The sequence below is a fragment of the Eschrichtius robustus genome, chromosome 10 (assembly GCF_028021215.1).
Source record: "Eschrichtius robustus isolate mEscRob2 chromosome 10, mEscRob2.pri, whole genome shotgun sequence".
Classification (NCBI taxonomy): domain Eukaryota; kingdom Metazoa; phylum Chordata; class Mammalia; order Artiodactyla; family Eschrichtiidae; genus Eschrichtius; species Eschrichtius robustus.
In genome coordinates this window covers 51,753,647-51,773,636 of record NC_090833.1, presented here as the reverse complement: position 1 = coordinate 51,773,636, position 19,990 = coordinate 51,753,647, and the positions used below count along the sequence as shown (strand labels likewise).

General features: G+C 44.1%; 1 protein-coding gene across 5 annotated transcripts in view; it reads right to left on the bottom strand.

The window, feature by feature from the left end:
• The window catches only part of KANK1 (KN motif and ankyrin repeat domains 1), a 189,369-nt gene that overhangs the window by 20,564 nt on the left and 148,815 nt on the right, over nt 1-19,990 (bottom strand). For 4 of the 5 annotated variants that reach the window (XM_068552966.1, XM_068552970.1, XM_068552968.1 and 1 more), the window contains one exon: nt 4,618-7,284. In XM_068552966.1, coding sequence (XP_068409067.1) covers nt 4,618-7,284 — 2,667 coding nt within the window. The remainder of the gene's footprint in view (nt 1-4,617; nt 7,285-19,990) is intronic. The other variant, XM_068552969.1, reaches the window with a different exon arrangement.

Here is a 19,990-nt window from a genome sequence, read left to right as displayed (position 1 = left end):
CAGAATAATTCTGCTGAAAGGGCCCAAGCAAGAAAAATCTAATCCTACCCTCTCATGACACAGGAGGACACGGCAGCCCAAACCCCCCTAAAGTGTTATTGCAAGTTCTTGGGCAGCCAGAACCAGATGTCAGCTCTCTGACCTCCGCGTCAATAGACTTTCACATCATGCTATCACACACCACAGGGTTCCAGAAACATTTGGTTTGGATTATTCAATGCTTGTAGCATTTACTAAAAGAAAATTGTGATTTTAAAGAAAGGTACTGGGACAAGTAAATGGTATATGATTTGAACTAAGAAAACTAACTAGAAATGGTATTTTGTAATGACTTAATTTTCCCTGCTTTTGCTTTGGCTCAGATCTCTGTCTACAAAATTGCTTTCACAGTTACGGGAATGACTTCAAATTCATAAATTTTTTTAGCAAGCCCAAGATAACTAAGAGTGCAAATATGGAAGCTGATTTAAAAAGCAGTTCTTTTATTCCGGTATGAGAGATGAATTTTCTATAAATCATGTGGCAGGCAGTTAAGTTCCACTGTTACAGATAGTTCTGTTTGTTACTTGCTCAGAGACAGTTACATATTTTTAGAGTATTTGTAACTGCAAGTCATTTGTCTAGAATTTTCTCTCTCCTCCTCCTCTCTCCAGAGGGAAAAAGGAAAAGGAAAAAAAAAAAAAAGTAACCCACTCCTCAAACCAAAACAATCCAATTGATTTACAGAAAGAATAAACATTTTTTTCCCTGAGGTTTCTGAGAAGAGAAACTGATTTCCTCTTAACCTTTTAATTCCATGAAAGAAAATATTAAATACATGAAACTCATACTACTAGTAATTAAAAGTACTTTACAGATCATCTTTGATTACCACCAAATTCCAGCTGCATCAAAACTGTGACATTGTCTCTCAAATCCTGAAAAAATGTTTGTGATGTTTCATGTGAAAAATACATAGGAGAATATGTACGATTCAAATGCTGTCAAAACAGAATGTCTCTAAAATACAGACCTGCACACTTGTACACACCAAACACACAAGGGGTTACCCCATGAGAGCATGTGGGAGGCTCTCAGTATTTTATGCAATTCTGAACTGTTAATGTGTTATGAGCACATACTCGTTATAACTTCAAGAAATTGAACAGGAGTGTTAGGCATTATTATTATGCTGATAAAAATAATGCTCTTTTGCATACTAAAAAGCAATACCCTCAAATCTTCAACCCTAGGAAAACTGAAGAGAATTCTCTGGGTTTGGTACTAATATACACCTAACTTAATTTTAGGCTTCATTTTGAGCTTTGACACAGATTCTGAAAGAATCTGAATTGAAAATTTATTCTACTCATTTTGTGTCTTCCCATTGTTATTGATATATTTCTTTATCTTGATAAAATTGTTAGCTGGGGAGGTGTAACAATTGGGGGGTGGGGGAAGGCGATGGCCAGCCAGAATTACTGAAGACAATAATTTGCATTAAACACAAAAGACTATTTGTAGCGCATCTGTTTGGCAATTTGTTCTAGATCTACATTTCCATTTCTGGAAGTACAGAAAACAGTTAACAGCAATGAGAGCCAGCATTTATCCTCTGTGCTGCAGACTATCCCAAATGCTTTACTCATACTGACACACTAAATCTTCATTTCAACCCTGTAGGGGAACAAAGACAACCTGTCCTAGTGCCGAGAAGGAATTCGAACCCAGAATACCTGGCTTTGGAGCCCAAACTTAAATTCTTTAAAGTACTAGGTTCACATAAGTGATCATTTATATGCTCTTTTTGGTGATGTCAAACTCAAACTTCCTATCATTTGATTTGGGGAAGAAAGTTTGAAATGACTACCTTTCTATATTCCATTTTCCTTCTGGTACAGAAATGTATTCTAGACTGTATGTGAGCAATATTCTGTAGTGTCTGGTGTGAACAATAAGCTGGAGTACATTTGACACACCTTCACTCTTCACAGCCTGCAGACGTTGAGATCTCTACTACACTGAACTGCTTTCATTTCCAGCCCATACAACACACACGAGATAACAAAAATGTAATTCTCTGGATTGAGTTCCTAACCTAATTCCTTCATTAGAACTTTAAAGCAAAATACAAATGTGATGGGAATTACAGAAATAATTTAAAGTTGGTCTTGCATGTTCTGAGAGGGAGCTGCCACTATGATCAAATAAGTTCTATGAAGAATATTTATACTTTTGTTCACAAATGTTATAGGTCTCCTGCATTTTAGCTGATTAATTAGGTGTTCATGTGTAGGGTCAGATCGAAATAGTGATGTCTGGAATGTCAGTGTGACTGGAAAAAGACCAAAAAACACTGTAACACAGCCAGACAAAACTTCCTCCCTGGGTCTTGATGCTCTGGGTGTCAGGCAGATTACTCCAAAGATTCACCTGAAGATTTCTGGCAGGAATGTGAAATAGAAACCCCAGTTTCGGGAGGAGGGAGGAAGGCTGGCAGGAAAATGCTCTTACAACGGATGATGCATTGTACCATCTGTGTCTGGAGGTATTTAAGAGTTTCATTTTGACTTCAACATCTGACATCATGATTTTTAAAAAGAAGTAGAAACAGACATATTATTAGTTACTTAAGACCTTGCTTCGGTTCACACATCATTTTAATCTCTTGACTCTAAAATGACTCCCTGTACATTTATTAGACTCCTTTAACTCCAAAAGGCAAAAATCTGTCAAACATCAGCTGTCATTGTCATGTTCACTTTTCTTCCACAATAAGCTATCTGTTCCACAGCACAGCTACTAAAAACTAACTAATTCAGGTTTGGAGGTGAAACCTCAGAAGATATAAAAATAATCTATTTCAGTCTATTTTAACCATTGCTCTTTTGGTTATAGGGGGAAACAAAGAATTTGAACTTTTTGTTTATTAAGTTACATTTAAGTCTCTACTGCACGTTTTCACATAAAATTAAATTTAATGCACACTACACCAATCATCTGAAGCATTTTAATTCATTTTATGTGTAGCACTTGGCCAGAGTAGAGAGTGTGTTTTTTTAGTACTTCCCAAACCTCAGCTACAGTTTGGCACATCAACAAAAGAAACCACACTGGACGTGCTAGCAGCACCACCCCAAGGACGACCAAGGCCACCCTGTGCTCACTGGGGGCCAGTGATGAACACACTGACCACCTTACAGGATGGATGCCCTTTGACTGCCCATTTCACAAGGAAGTATAAAGAAGGATGACTTTCCTTCCCCGGGTCATGCTGCTTTGTGACAGCTGGAGAGCCAGGAATGGAACCCAGTGGTAGGATGATAATATGTACAATTAGAACCACATGCAGCTGACAACAGGGGAACTTATTTTAGGGAGGCTCACAGGGAAATAGCACGTCACCAAATCTTCCAGGGTAATTTCTCCATTCTTAGCTTCAATTTAAAGAAAAGCCAGGGCCTTCCCTGGTGGCGCAGTAGTTAAGAATCCACCTGCCAATGCAGGGGACACGGGTTTGAGCCCTGGCCCGGGAAGATCCCACGTGCCGCGAAGCAACTAAGCCCGTGCGCCACAACTACTGAGCCTGCGCTCTAGAGCCCGTGAGCCACAACTACTGAAGCCCACGTGCCACAACTGCTGAAGCCCGCACACCTAGAGCCCAGGCTGCGCAACAAGAGAAGCCACAGCAATGAGAGGCCCGCGCACCGCAACGAAGAGCAGCCCCCGCTCGCCGCAACTAGAGAAAGCCCGCGTGCAGCAACGAAGACCCAACGCAGCCAAAAATAAATAAATAAATTTATTTTAATGAAAAAGAAAAAAGAAAAGCCAGGGTGAGCAGGAATCCCAATGAATAAAGGAAAACATGAGAAAGACAAAAATGTAAGCACCTAACAAAATGAACAGTGGGAAAGGCCTCCCTTGTCTCAGGGTTCTGGCTCAGGGGCTCCTTGTCAGAGAGGCCTTCCTGGACCACGCCATCTCCGACTGCCCTCACCTCTCCGCCACCACTCACTGTTCCTCTAAGTGGAGTTCCTTCCTTCATAGCATGTATCATCTCCTGACACATTTAGGTATATTGTTTATTGCCTGTGCCCCCAACTGGAAATGTAAGCACCATGAAAACAACAGCCTATACCTATGTTTGAAACAAAGCAGGTATTTAATCATTATTTGTTGAACTGATACATGAATTAATGGAATCTCTCTCCCCTCATAAAAAGTTTTAATTAAAAACACTTCATACCAGTATTTTTTCATTGATCATATACTGGTAATTGTGGTTACAAACAGGGCAGGGCTTTTTTCCAGGCCATCCAGTATAAAATGAGCAAGTAAATAACTGAAAGACATCTATCAAACCAGCAGCCCCCGAAGACAGCCCTTAAGCCAGCCAACACTAGTATGCTTTTCTTCTTCTAGCCTTAACGAAACCATCAGATAATGAGAATCAGCACAGCTGCTTATGGATTTAGATTCTTGGTGTTCATTCTACCCATTACCATTCTGAAGCTTTCTCCATGGTTCCAAAAAATGGCTCCGCCAGGCAAAAAAAAAAAAAAAAAAAAATCCCTACCTCCTGGATTTCCACTGTCCCCATCCTTTCTCACTCCCAGGACCCTCAGGAGCGCCACCTACCTGTGACCTTACCCAGGCTGGTGTTCAGGAAGTCAGGCCTCAGCTCCTCAGCGCTTGCAGACTTCACGACAGAGTTGATTGACGATAAGGCATTGATGAGCTGGGAGTTGAGGGAGCCAATCTGTGAGCGAGGTTCCCCAAAAGCTTCTGCCAGTTCACTATAGTTCTCAGCCAGCAGCGCCTGCTGTTCTGCCAGCAGCTTCTGGACACGCTCAATGTAGTGATCCAAGCCTGTCACCACTCTGGACGGAGCCTGGGGTTGGGGGCTCTCCACGAACTCTCCTACAGGCTCATCCCCGACCCCTACACTCCGCCGGCTGCCTGCGGGCCCCACCGTCAACTGGGGAGGACCACAAGCTATGGTCCTCATTTTCAGACCAACCAGATAGTTGTCGTTAATACTGATCTGCCCCACGCCCGACTCTTTGGTCTTCACAGAGGATGGCCTGTCAAACCCAGAGCTGCCAGAGAGCACCGTTCCAACTCCGACGGACCGCATCTTAGCGGAGCTGACGTCCTTGACGCGGCCTTCTCCGACCGCCACAGTCCGCATCTCCACAGTCCGGGTGCTGGTGTGCTTGTCCATGGTGCTGAGGGAAGTGTTGGTGCAGGACTCTGTGAGGGTGGCCATCTCGGTGTTGGTGAACTGGGACACCTGTTCTAGAACCGTGCTGCTGTGCTGGCTCGTGGTTCGAGGCACTGCCATGACAGCAGCTTCCACCTGGCTGACGGCCTCCGTGTTCACACTCCGGGAGGTGCACTCCCTTGGGGAGCAGACGATCACATTGACAGAGCAATCTCCGCAGCCGATGGAGCGGACTTCTTTGAGATTCAGGTTGGTCTTGAGGAGTGCCAGGTCGTTCACAGACTCCTCCGTGTTGCTGCCTGTTTCACAGACGCTGATGTCCACACCCACGCTCTTGTCACACGTCCCCACGGACCGCCCAGTACATCGGTCATGCATTTCCACCCTTTCCTTAACAATCCACCAATTCATGGGCAGCTCAGGCCCCACCACTTTATTCTCACGATCGGGCTGGCAGGCGGTGCCTACGCTATTTGTCTGCACACAGGTCCCGACACAGGCGTCAACCACGTCCACGTGACTGCCAGCTACTTGGTCTCTTGTGGGTACCACTGCCTCCACCATCTTGCTGAAAACAAGCGGCTGGGCCATCGTGGCTTTGTCAACTTTTTTTCTGGAGCCAGCAGCTTGCAGCTCTTGCTTGAGTTTAGTCATCTCCCGGTCATGGGTGGTTTCTTTAAGCTGTACTTCCAGGCGATAGATCTTTTCCTTTAAGGCTTCTATGGTCTGCTGTTGCAGCTCAATTTCTTTGTCAGCTTCAGTAGTCACTCCAAGCATGGCTTCTGTCACGCTGACCCCAGAATTCCTCGTCTCGGTGACTGTGCCTACAGCAGCATCCTTGCAGGACCCGGCGCCCCTGTGGTGCACAATGCTGTCCATGTTCTCATCAGCACCCACAGCCACAGACTGGCGCTCTCGAGGCCGACACTCCCCGTTCTCCCTGAGCTCTGAGGAGGCCTCACAGCTGCTGTCCTGGATCTTCTGCTCCAGGGCCTGCACGTCTGCTGTGAGCTGCCGGAATTCCTTTATCCTCTGGGTGCTCTGCTCCGCACTCTCCATTTCTTCCTCCTCATAGTCAATGTATAATTCCCCGCCACTTCTCCGGGTCCTGGAGAGGTGTTCCAGCTGGGATGCATTCCCAGCACTGTAGGACCTCTTTCTCACACCACAGACATCGTTCTGGGATGCAGCTCTTTGGTTTTTCAGCTGTGAAGCCAACTGCCTTTTCTCCTCTTGCAAGACAGAGATCTTTACCTGGAGCACAGGGATGGTTCGCACCTGCTCTTCTAGCTCCTTCAGGCGTTTCAGGGCAATGGCCATCTGCTCACGGATGTGCTGCAGGTGCACGGGGCTCACGTTGGTCACCGGAGTGGAGATCCCTGAGCTCAGAGGGCTGTGGCGGATGGAACTGCCCATGGAAGAAGTGGTGGCAGCAGCTGGGGCATAGCCACCATAATCCCCGTTGCCTTGGTAGCCATTCTGATGCTGGTGCATGGCAGGATTGTGGTTTCCAGAACCCGTAAATGAGGAGAGGGAGCTCGTGGAGCCCATGCCTCCAAAACTGGCCAGCCTGGGCCTTCGGAACTCACCAGGTGCCACCTGCATGGTGACTCTCTCCTGTTCGAGTCTTCTCCGGGTCTCCATCAGTGTCTTGGTGACATGAAGGTTGTGCTTTGGGAGCTGCGGGGATGGTGGTGGCAGCTGTCGGCTTTCTGGGATGGTAAGAAAAGTGGGTGAGGTCTCCAGAGGGGCAGGTGGCCTTGGGATTGGACTTGATGTAACTTCACTTCGGGCTAGGAGGAAGTTGGGGCACTGCTTGTTGTCATCACTGTTGGAGGATGAGAGGGATTCAGTGGAAGTCCACACACCTTGATGACTAGGTGTGGCCCTGGTTTCTGGGCATGGCACAGATGGCTTCCGTCTCTTCTGGATGTTCACTTTCTTGATGGTGTTTCCTTTCTGTATGTCATCTACGTATTTGAGGAAATCTAAGTCTAGTTGATAACCATAGGGGGTCTCCACAAAATAAGGACCTTTTTGTCCCCTGTCATGATCTCCATAAAGAACATCATCTGCTTTTCCTAAGAGACAAAGAAGAGAATATTATAATGCCATGTAATACTCATAATGGTAAAAACTAACATTTGTCATATGTTGCAGTGTGGTAAGCTAGTATGATTTAAGAGTTGACAAATCTATGTTCTAACCCTGAATCTACAACTTAACAACTGGGTGAGAGAGTTAACAAACCTCTCAGAACTTCAGTTTCCCCCTGAGTAAAAATGCAAATACAAGTATTTAAATCATAAGGTTGTTAAAAGAATGTAATGAGAAAATGATTTTTAAGAGCCAGGCACACAGTAAGTCCTTACTAAATACTTGATTTTTTAAAAAAGAATGCATTAAAAAGACTGGAAAGCATTTTCAAGTTGATCATTTCTTTTGCCGTCTACAGTCCCTTTGAAGTATAGACAGCAGTCATTATGACTCCTAGTTTATAAAGTGTACTCTGAGGCACAAAAAGTGAGAAGTCTTAAAGTAACAGACCAAGTCAGTGCAGATCCAGGAAGCCTGGACCTGAGTTCTCCCACCTACTGCTCTTTTGCAGACCGTACAGCTTTTCTAACTGGTGGCCAGCATAACCCAGTGCCTGACCACCCCCACAAGGTCACAATTTGCCTTGACACCTTCCTTGCAGAGAAAGCTGGGACACAGGGGACACTGAGTGATTAACTCCAGCAGCATGGGGGCAAGAACAGTTGGAGGACAGACTTCACCTATATTGTGTGTCTTCCCATTTAAAAACCAAACCAAACCCTATCCCACCAGAGGAAACGTTTTTTCCTCTTTGACTTCTTTTGGACAAAACATTCACTATTCCAAGAATACCTTGTTTTGCATTTGTGATGGATCCAAACAGATGCAAAGGAGAATGAAAATAAGGGCAAACCTATACTCCAAACACTGGATCGTGTGGCATTTGATAAATGCTACTTCTGGCTAAACCATTTAGAAAAGGAAAACAGGAATCTTTCAAGGCACAGACCTTGCTGCTGACCTGAGCTATGCATTTCAAACTGAAAAACAAGGCCGTTTTTGTTTGTTTAAATTGCAGGATTAAGTAATGTGTTTTCCTAGAGTCATAATAACAAGATCTGCATTTGAGAGCTATGGGAAGGATCCCAAAGTGATGAGTAACAATGCAAGCCATCTGTACCCCTGCCCCTATCCTTGGGTGTAAAAAGCCCACCTAACTGCTGTCAAGGTCCAGGTACTTCCAGCAATTTGGATTGCTGGCCTGTGCTTCCCACCCTTGACAGTGCTGAATGTGACACCCGACAGTGTGAAAGCTCTGAGGAAACCTTTTACCTCCACTCCCCCTCTTCCCTCTGAAACGCTGGAAAGAAAAGTACAAAAAAGAAAACTGCCAGGCAGAGGAATAAAAAGGTTATGTTCTCTTCGTGTCCTCATTTAAAACAACATTAAATTGTTCTAGCTGTTAGAATCTGGCCATTAGATTTCAGTTTTAAACCACGTGGAAAAAGGACTCTATTTGAAAGAGGTGCTCAACACCAATCATTTTCTAGCCTAAGGAAGGGTAAGCTGATGAGGAGCTCTGCGCCCGGAAACTTGTGCTCAGGCTAACAGAACGTGTCTTCTTTCCTTTTTAACTCCACAAGGACAACTCTCTCTCCACAATACTCTCTCAAAGTATGCAGCCAGACCTGTTTCCAGTGCTGCCTGAAATTCCATCAGCAAAGAAAAACGGCAGGCTTGGGTGTCAGACAGATCTCACGGCACGGGTTGATTCTAAGCTGGGCCGGCCTAGACCCTCCCGGCCGGGTGCTCCCCGCTGCCGCCCGCCCCGCTCCCGGGCCGGCGGGGACTGCGCCCCGGGGGGAGGCCCCGTCACCCGCCCGCTGGCCGCACACCTACCCGGCGCCCGCTGCTATCCCGCCGGCCCGCCGCCCGCACTCCAGCTCGGGGGCCCAGGCTCTCCACCCCGTCAGCGCAGGAGGGTGGACACTGGGGGAACTCGGCCGGCGGGCCGGGCGCACACGCCATAGGCCGGGTCCTCACCAATGAGGTCGAAGCGGCTCGCCGACCCCACCCCCGGGCGCCCTCAGCTACTCGGCGGCCCCCGCTTTCTGAATGCAAACAGGAAGCCCGGAGCTTTTGAAAACGTGTGTTCTTCTGGCCAGTTTTGCCAGGAGTCAAAAGAAAGCCGGCAGTTTCAATGTCTCCACAGAGAGGCTCTGTCTTTGCCGCACAGGTCCCTTCTTCATGAAAGGGTGTGTGTTCTGGTGTGGAAACTGGCGGCCTCGGTCCTGGGCCACCTGAGGAAGCCGGAGGCACAATGGGCCCCACTGTTCTCTGTGGGTTCCGAGAGCACCCGCCGCGGCATGGGTTCCAGGGCGGGCGGGCGGGCGGGCGGAAACCTTCCCCGCGCTCGGCTCAGGACAGGGATCAAGGAGTTATCCTTTAACAGTAATCTCCACTGTGCCTTTGCCACGAGTGAAGGTTTCTTAGAAAATAAAATAAATAAAATAAAATAACTTTCTAAAAACCACTTTGCTTGTTTAAAAAAATCACTATGCTGTACACCTATATATAATATTGTACACTACTATAATATTGTAAAGCAATTATACTTCAAAAAAAAAAAAAAGAACACGATGAGGAATACAAAAAAAGAATGTTATGTACGGACCATCTAAAGAAAAAAAAAGTCACTCATATCTCACCATCTAGTGGCAATTGTTAGTATTTTGGTAGAGCGCTTAGGTTTTTCTGTGTATGTCTTAACATCGTTAATTTTCTCACTTAAGCATTTTCATTAGGAAAGGTTAATTTTCGTTGATTTCTCCTCAAAAACTTTTTTTTTTTAATGCAATAACGTCAGGATTAAAAAAAAAATCACGTCCCATTTTTCAGCGAAATTCAACTGGCCCATCTTTAGTTATTTCTGAAGTTCACAAAAGGCACAGGTCATGATGAATTACCCCTAAATGAACTTTGGACTTCTAAATCAGGGAATCAGGAGAGGTTAGAATTTAACCGTGTTAAAGCTTGATCACACTGTTCTAAGGACTTGTAATCCAAATTTCATTCTCCAGCAACTAAAAAGCAAGATGTATCCTCAAGGTGTCATTTTTCCAAACAGTTGTCCACAGTACAAATTATTCTACCATTAAATAAAGACACCTAGTGTCATGATTATTTTGTCTTCTGCTTTCTAGCGTACCTTTACATACATTAACACAAATACAGCACTTACATGCCCTGATTGATTTACCAACTTTTTCATATATGTCTGTCTTGCCTCTCAGTACTAGACTGTCAGTATCTTGAGAGCAACAAATTTAATTTTTAAAAGTTCTTTCTTTGCTCTCCCTTCCAACCACACACATGAATTAACAAGATGCTGGGGACTAAGATGTTTTATAATGTTTACTGAAGGAATAACTGCATATACAGTACAGCAGAGAACCTTGAAAAACATCTAAATACTCTGTAGTCTGAAGTTGCTTGTTCTATATTAGTGTTAAGGACATTTCTTACATGATGCTGTTTCAGTGATTATCTTTAGGCTGTGGAATCATGGTGATTTTAACGTTGTTCTTTATGTTTTTACAAATTTTTACAACACATAGGTATTCATCTTTTAAAAAAATATGATTACAAGAAGTCACTGTTTTGAAGCAAGAGGAATGTATTGAAATAAACTCCAAGAAAGCTCATTTGACAGAGGGATGTATGGGGCAGCCATAGCAAAGATAACTAGATGTTCCTCAGTATGTTACCTCGTTCTTCTACACTAATAGGACTCTCTTTGGTTAGTTGGTCAAATATAAACACTATATATCCCTAGCCTCCTTTGCTGTTAGTATGGCCATAAGCAGATATGTCATGTAGCAACTCCCAAAAGCCTCCCCTAAAAGACACAGGAATTGTTCTTTGACAGCCTTTCTCTTTGTTCCTTCCTCCATCCTGCGGCCTGGAATGCAGATGTGATGACTGGAACAATAGCACTGCTATCTTGGACTATGAGATCATACTTAGGGACAGAGGAACAAGGTGCTAGAAGGAACCTGGGTTTTTAAGAGCTTTGTGGATCAGAGCACTACACTGCTCCTGGAAAGCCTACCTCTACACATTTATGTGAAAGATAAACTTTTATTTTGTTTAGCTATTGTTTGTTTGGGGTCTCTGTTACTTAGAGCAAAACTGAACTCTAATGGATACAGTACTCTCTCCCCAGTGTCTTCTTCTCCCACTCACAAAAAAAAAAAAAAAAAAAAGAAATTAAGACCAGATCTTGAAAAGAAAAATGTTTAATGATAAACTGGGGGAGATGTTACATTAAAACATTTTCATCACAGAAAATTTGATAAATTCAAGAATAATTAAGGATGTGTAAAAACAACAGTTAAAAAAAAAATCTCTGAATGGGTTATAAAGGAGACTCTTAACTTCCTAAAAAGCCTTTTTGGACTAACAGAGCTATGCCTGCTTACACAAAGCCAAAAACCACTGGCTGTTATCTGCAACTGGAATCCGGAAAGTAACAGCTTCTAACGAAATAGTCTGGAATCAGAGGGCTGTCCCTGGTGTTTACAAGAATTTTCTGAATGTCTGGAAATCCAGTGGTAGAGACTGCTCCTGGCACCACCTCTACCTTCATTATATAGCATTTATTGAAAGCTTAATTGGGTGCAGAAGATGGTCCTATTCAATGGAAAGAGTAGGAGGAAGGATTTATAAGAAATAAAATGAGGTACAGTTTAGCTGTGAGATAAATGCCAAACACCCTAAACATAACACTAAGTTAGGTCAGTTACAAAGGTATATTATCAACAAGCACGATCTGATGATATATGAATAAATGATCAAAAACAGAATGGAGTTAACCAGGAGATGAGTTCTGAAGACAAGGTAAGTGATGAGAGAGTAAAATGGAAAGACAGGTAGGTGGTGGGGAAGAGCCGGGCAGAGCCTGTTAGTGCAGTTCAAGCAAAGACGAGGCTAGAAGAAAGAGGGATGACCAAGTACAGGAGAGGACACCACACTGGGTCCTCGAGCAGGGGAATCTCGTCCATTTAGTCACTGATAGACTGCATGCCGGGCCCTGTGCTAGGGGGCTAAAAGGCTCAACAAGGATCGTCTTCATAGCTGTGTGTGGATTAAACTGAGATAGGGAAAGAGATTAAATTCAAGGGGATCAGTTAAAACGTTATAGTACCCAAGCGTGACGTGAGGACCAAATAAAAAAATGATTCATATATTTAACTTATATTTATAATCAAGATTGATTAAAAAAAAAAAAAACAATTTTGGTAACACCTCTCTCTCTTATTACTATTTTCCAGGTACTATTATTGTAGGAGCTGGGGACACAGTGTGAACAAAGGAGACAAGGCTCCTGTTCTCTCACAAGGCTCACAGTCTAGTGGGAGGGGGGTAGTGCATAGAAAAATAAATAAATAAAAGGCAAGGCAGAAGTGAAGCGAAGAGGCGGAACCACCAGAATTTATATCTGTGTGCCAGGCTAAGTGGATGGGCTTCTAACAGTGGTCCACATGGCTTCTCAGGTTGCCATCACCTCTGGGTCGACCAACTTCCTGGACACCAAGGGTCAGAGTCCCTCTTCCCTCTTCTCTCCCCCAACCCAGTTTGTACAGTTAGCAATTTGCGGTAACCAAACACCAAATGTGACAGCATCAACTAGAGACAACTCCCCAAGTCCAGACCAAATTCCCGTGCGTTCAGAGAAAAGCTGAAATCAACAAACTGATGGTAATTCTACTCTTTAATTATATGTTTGCTACCTGTAAAACTAGAGCTCTGTGACAAGGCAAGTGTATAGACTCAAGAACAATTTGAAACTTTCCTTGCAATTTTTCTGCATTAATAAAGTGCAATGGAGATATGGCTATTTCAAAAGCCATTTCATTCAGATTCATAAAGCATTATATGGTTTTAACTTTTCAAGGAAACTAAACTTAATATCCAAATATTTGGTTTGGGAAGACATAAAAAGTAATGTACTGGCCAGGAGGCAGAAGATTAGAAGAAACTAGTCTGGGAGTACTAACCTGCTAGTGGTGTTTCTCAACTGGGGGTGATTCTGCCCCCAGGGGATATTTAGCAAATTCTGGAGACATGTTTGCTTGCCACAACTAGAAGAAGTGGTGCTACTGGCATCTAGTAGGTAGATGCCAGGAATGCTGCTAAACATCCTACAATGCTCAGGAGGGTCCTACCTTTCCCAACAAAGAATGATCCAGTCCAAAACGTCAATACAATCGGCCCTCTTTATCTGTGGAACCCACAGATACAGAGGGTCAACTGTACTACGTCATTTTATATAAGGGACTTGAGCATCCACGGATTTTGGTATCCCTGAGGGGTCCTGGAATCAATCCCCTGTGGATACTGAGTGCACACTGTGGTGTTGAGGCTGAGAATGCCTATGCTAAAGACAGTGAGCAGAGTAAAAATTCACATATAGCAACTGAGAATGTGGCCATGTAAGCTGTGGTCTCCAAGTCTTCCTTTTCTCAGTGGGACCACACCATCATGCTTAAGTGACAGGGTAATAAAAATGCCATTTTTGAGCCAGAAACCACTAAATACTTTTCTACATACACTACCACAGTGAGCCATTCTTTACTATGAGCAAAAAAACACTGGAGGTTTCTGAAATAATGTGTCCCGGTGAACTTTTAAATGGACAAAACTTTGATATTATTACTCTATCCATTAATTAGGAGACAATGACTTCTTTGTTCTGGTTTCACTGCTGCAAACTCTAGGCCCAATTACTGACTAATGGTGGCGTGAAAAATAATTGCACCTATGTGCCAAGACTTCCACACACTCTTTATGTGTTTTTCTTCACCAGATAGTCTACCTGACTATTGAAACTGAAGAACTCTTCTAATTCCCATTACCGTATTGTCCCCTCTCACATGAAGCATGAAGTTTTTGCCTTAAGAGCTGAGTCAATCCCCAAGAAGCACATAATTAAACATAGATTCCCATACTTAAAAGCAGCAGAGTGTAAGCATCCTGCTGTTTGAAGCAGTCAAAAAGATTCAACATCAGCTAAGGCTGAGAGGCAGGAAAGAAAAGCAGTAGGATCAACTCAGAGATGAACTTTAAGAGAGAGAACTTCTCATGAAGTTAATTACTCAGAGTACGAAAGTAATTGAGCTAGCAAATCAACTTTTCCAGGCATGGAGTAGGGGATGAAGAAGACAGTGAAGTGAACAGGTCCTTCTGGACAGGTTTAACTGGAAAGCTCTCCTGATGACACTGTCAGCATTAAGACTGAGACACAAGGAGCTTCTCGTACCAAATCTATTGAGAAATACCATTTGTTAGAGAACACACAATGAAATTCAGGATAACAATGTAAGTGTTCCTCATTCTGTTTTCCAAGAATGTATGGCAGATGAGACTGTCTCTTGCTTTTTCATTTACCAAAGAGTTATTTTTATATCTGCTCTTTTCCCCTCCTAGCTAACAAATCCATACAATCATTCATTCAAATGATGAGCACCTATTAGATGTTAGGGCCTGTTCTATAAAGCCTGAATCCCTGTTCCATGGAGTTTATACTACCTACCTGATTTCACCTAGACTTCTTTGCAGGTTGCAGCTGTTTTAAACAGCTACCCAAATGCTTTGTTCAAATAAAATGACAACATGAAGAAAAGCAAAGTGCATGCCAGAGTTCATGCGAAATACCAGGCCAACTGACAGGTCATACGTAGCATAACTCAATTTTACAGGCTAGGTTTGTTTACGTGGCTAAGTTATAATGTGTTTTTTTTTCTCATATCCGAAACTCTTCGTAACTCCTTTTGGCTTCTCCCCCTAAATATTTAGATTTCCTCTCACAGCTGATCTTATCTCTGCTTTTGTAACCCGTCCCCACAGACATTAACCTGCACATCTTCCATCGTCTCCCATCACTGCTCCTCTTCATACTGGTCCCACATTCCAGGTCTACCTGTTCCCACACCCCAGAGAGGGAATTTGACCTAGGGAAGATGCAACTGTCAGACTGAAAGATGGATTTATTCTTTCATTCAGTAAGTATTTATTAAGAACCTACCATGTGGCAAACACTGCTAGGGGCAAATCAAAATGGACAGAGAGCCTACCTGGGTAGAACTTGTGAACTATAGGAGACAGACAAAGGATGCATATATAAAAGCAACTGTGATAAGTGCTGTGAGAGTAAAAGACAGGATTATGCTAGGGCAGAGCAGGGATCCCACCTGGGCTGAGCGCAGGGAGTGTTCTGCCAGGGTGCTGTATTTGAGGAGTCCACTGGGCTAAAAGTGTCGGGGGGTGGGTGGCGGGTGGGTGTCTGGCAGGGAGACTGGGATGGCAGAAATTCTAGGCAGAGAAAACAGCATATGTGAAACCTGCCACTTTTAGAAACTGAAAAGAGCTTTGCATGATAAAGAAAACACTAAACGAGGCAGAGAAGGGACCAAGCCCCAGTCACACAGGGCCCTGGGAGTCAGGTCTGTGGTTCTCAAGTGCATCAGGTAGCTGTTGACGGGTCTAAACACGGGAGTGAAATGATGAGATTTGCATCTTAGCAAGGCTGATCTGGCTAGATGCTGGAGTATGTATTAAAATTCTCTTCAGCGGCCTCCATTAGGTTTTCCATGGGCTGTTCAAGTCCCTGTGAATTTTTCTCGTGGTATCACAAATTCCTTTGCACTGTGTGAGTTTTATTTACTCAACTAGGTAAGTGCTAGCCATAGTGTTAAAACCACCAGAACTTAGAGCCTGCCTGCATTTGGCGGCAGCCTGTGGTCCACATCTTCCCCCCTAAACTATTCAAGAGGAAACTGAGAAGGCCTGACAAATCTCAGCTCCTCTGGGCAGAGCTAGAGACGGGGATCAGTCCTTGTACTCATCCTCTGGGGCTCTATCTATGACCTCATTCTGCTAATAAAACAGAAAATATTTTTCTTTAAACCAATGGATGACTCACTGCAGAGAAAAATGATGGGATTTCCTTTTGAGAAGTATGATAAATCTAATCTGGGAGGAACAGGGGTGGCATGAGCGAGGGCAGGAAGAAAGAAGAGAGGATATTTTAGGGAATGCAGGCTCTGATTTAGCATGTTGAGAGGCAGAGCACAAACTTGCTCCATATGTGAAACTAGAATGGGCACAGCAGGGACTGAAAATGTCTGCGTAACAAAGACAACGTTGACCCTGGCAGCCAGCAAGTGTCTTCGTGGAGGAGAGAGGGAAAGACGGGTGGCATGCTATTGCCAACCCACAGTGCTCCCAGCCCCAGCCCCTACTTCTCTGCCCACGCTGACCAGGGCCTGAGTTACCCAAGGGAAGGCTAAAGACAAAGGAGAGGGTCTGGGAGAATGTAAGCAATACACTCTGAAAATTCAAGACTTCTACCCACTACATGGTCTCTGACAAGCTGAATTTCAGATCGGCTTGCCTCTAGTCACCTGAGTGTTCTGCCCGCCTGCCTGACAAGGAACTTGCTGCAGGTGACCCCTATTGCCTAAGGTGCATACAACCTTTAGAACTCAGATAACAGGTGGTACCTACTAGTTATTAATCTCAAGTGTCAGCGCACATCAGATGAGCTATTTAAAAACAGTGTCAGGGGTCTAGTTGGCTCCAAAACTCTCTTAGGTTCCACTGTCCAAATCTGGGATAATTTGGGCATCAAAATAGTATGATTAATGATAGTAGCAGATTTCAATCCACTGAATAAATCAGGTATCTGTGAGTCCATAATGCTATAAGAAATATATAATAGAGTGCCAATTTATAGTTCAATAAAGAAAGAAAGAATCATGGAAACAGAAAATCACCATTTAACAACGATTATTAACAGTAGCTGACTCAGGCAGGAATCATCAACGGTTGCTAAGTCTAGTGTGTAAAGATTTCCTACTGAAGAACAGGATATTGGTGTGGCCTCAGAATGCCTCCCACAAAATACGTGTCAATCACAAAGAGAAAAATGGTGATGGTATGGTGCAGAAAGCTGACCAAGAACCACGTGGACCCGGTGATCAAGGCTACCAACACGTGCCCCTGAGGTCATGTTCTGAGAAGAGCACAGTATCATTTCTGTTGAGTTTCCGCCCGGAAGGCATGCCTGAACCTGGAAATGTTGATGGATCCTACCTGAAAGACATCCTACAAAAGGACAGGTCTCTCTTTTTTTTTAGGCTGCGCCATGTGGCTTGTAGGATCTTAGTTCCCTGACCAGGGATCGAACCCAGGCCGCCGGCAGTGCAAGCGTGGAGTCCTCATCACTGGACCGCCAGGGAATCCCCAGGTCTCTATTTTTATTTTATTTAATTTATTTTTTAAATAGATCTTTATTGGAGTATAATTGCTTCACAATACTGTGTTAGTTTCTGTTGTACACCAAAGTGAATCAGCCATATGCATACATATGTCCCCATATCCCCTCCCTCTTGAGTCTCCCTCCCACCCTCCCTATCCCACCCCTCTAGGTCATCGCAAAGCACCGAGCTGATCTCCCTGTGCTATGCAGCTGCTTCCCACTAGCTATCTATTTAACATTTGGTAGTGTATATAGGTCCATGCCACTCTCTCACTTTGCCCCAGCTTTCTACTCCCACCCCGTGTCCTCAAGTCTATCCTCTATGTCTACATCTTTATTCCTGCCCTGAAACTAGGTTCATCAGCACCATTTTTTTTTTTTTTAGATTCCATATATATATTTTTAAATCTGTCAAGGTCATCAAAGAAAGGAAAGGCTAAGAACTGTTTCAGATTGAAGGCGATTAAAGAGATATGACAAATGCATGTCTTTATACACATACACACACACACACAAGCACATACATACATGCAAAAAGAGACAGAGCAAATGTGGCAAAATATTAACCACTGGGGAATCTGAATCTGGATGAAGGAGGCATGAGAGTTCTTTTATAAATTTTCTCTAAGTTTGAAATTATTTCAAAATAAATTATATAGACATAGATGATAATAACCTCCTCTACTGGTGCCTCCAGGATCTTTGGGGTACGTGAGGGCGGTCAGTGTGAGTCACCAGGGAGCATGGCCAACACTCTGCAGTTGCTCATATGCAAATTAAGCTTCCTGTTTCTTATCAAGCCTAACGTCTCTGCTCTCCTATATTACATATTCCTTGAGGAATTTTACATTTGCTTGAGGTATCCCTGGAAACTTATAGAGCTTCTCAAATATTAATTTTTCAGATTGGTTGCCAGGAGCCCCATTATAGAAAATAAAGTCCAAAAGTTCCTTTCTGTTGCATTAAATGTCTTCAACCATTTTGCCCCAATCCAGCACTTCCCAGTTTCCTCCCTCTGCCCACCACCCCACTCCGAATCTCAACCAGCCAAGCAACTTTAAGCCTATCTGCCTTTGCTTACTCTGTTCCCTCTACCTGGCACGCCCTTCCCCAGCTTCTTCCATCTGTCAGAATTAGCTGCTTTCACCTTAGGGGCCCAACCCAAATATCCCATCCTTTGTAGAGTCTTCCCTTATCCCTAACTGCTCTGTCCTGGAAAGAACTGGTCACCTTCTTCCCTCCATTCTCCTAGAACTCTTTGCTAATACGTACTGACCTGTGTTGTGACTGCCAGGTACATGCCTGTCTTCCCCCACCAGACTGTAGGTGTGCTGGGGGGCAGGAACCAAGCAGTATTTTTCTATCTTTCAGTGCATAGCATGGTGCTTGGCACACAGCATGCTCGGTATTTGGTGAAATGAAAAACCCCATGTCTAGGCATGTACCAGTTAATTAAGTATGGTGGAGGAAGAGCTGTAGCGATTAAAATCAGGCACTCTGGGACCAGACTGCCTGGGTTCGAATCCTGCCGCTGCCACTTTCCAGCCATTGGCAAGTTAGATTCTGTTCCAGCTGTATAATTGGGAAAATAATAGACCTGCTTCACAGTGTTTTTGTGGAGCACTTAGAGCTATGTCGGCAGCCTACTATTATTATTTACTATTATTGGACCACCCTCTGTTGTTTGGTGAAGCACATAATAGCCCTGGCATCCAGATAGTCCAGAACTCCTCTCCCTCCACCCTGCTTTTTCTCCCCCTACCCCACAAAGCTAGGGTTTGAGGTATTTGTGATGCTTTTCAAAATCGAGTTTGCTAAACATCTAAATTGGTTTCTGCTGGCTGAGGGAGCTGCTGGCTGGGCCCTGCAAGGGATGTTCATGTGTATGTGTGTGCACACTAGGGCTCAGGGGAGTGGAGTGTGGGTGCTGGTTAGGTATACAGGGAGCCCTAGTCCAGCATCAATTATGCATAGGAAGGAAGTAAAATAAAACAAAAAGTAAAAGTGGACAAACATCCCCAATCGTTAAAAGTATATTACAGGGCTTCCCTGGTGGTGCAGTGGTTGAGAATCTGCCTGCCAATGCAGGGGACACGGGTTCGAGCCCTGGTCTGGGAAGACCCCACATGCCGCAGAGCAACTAGGCCCGTGAGCCACAGCTACTGAGCCTGCGCGTCTGGAGCTTGTGCTCCGCAACAAGAGAGGCCGCGATAGTGAGAGGCCCGCGCACCGCGAGGAAGAGTGGCCCCCACTTGCCACAACTAGAGAAAGCCCTCGCACAGAAACGAAGACCCAACACAGCCAAAACTAACTAACTAACTAAATAAATAATAAAAATAAAGGAATTCCTTTAAAAAAAAAAAAAGTATATTACGACCAAGTTATTTTCTTCTCACAATAAGAGGACAAAGGTAGGCACTAATTTTTAC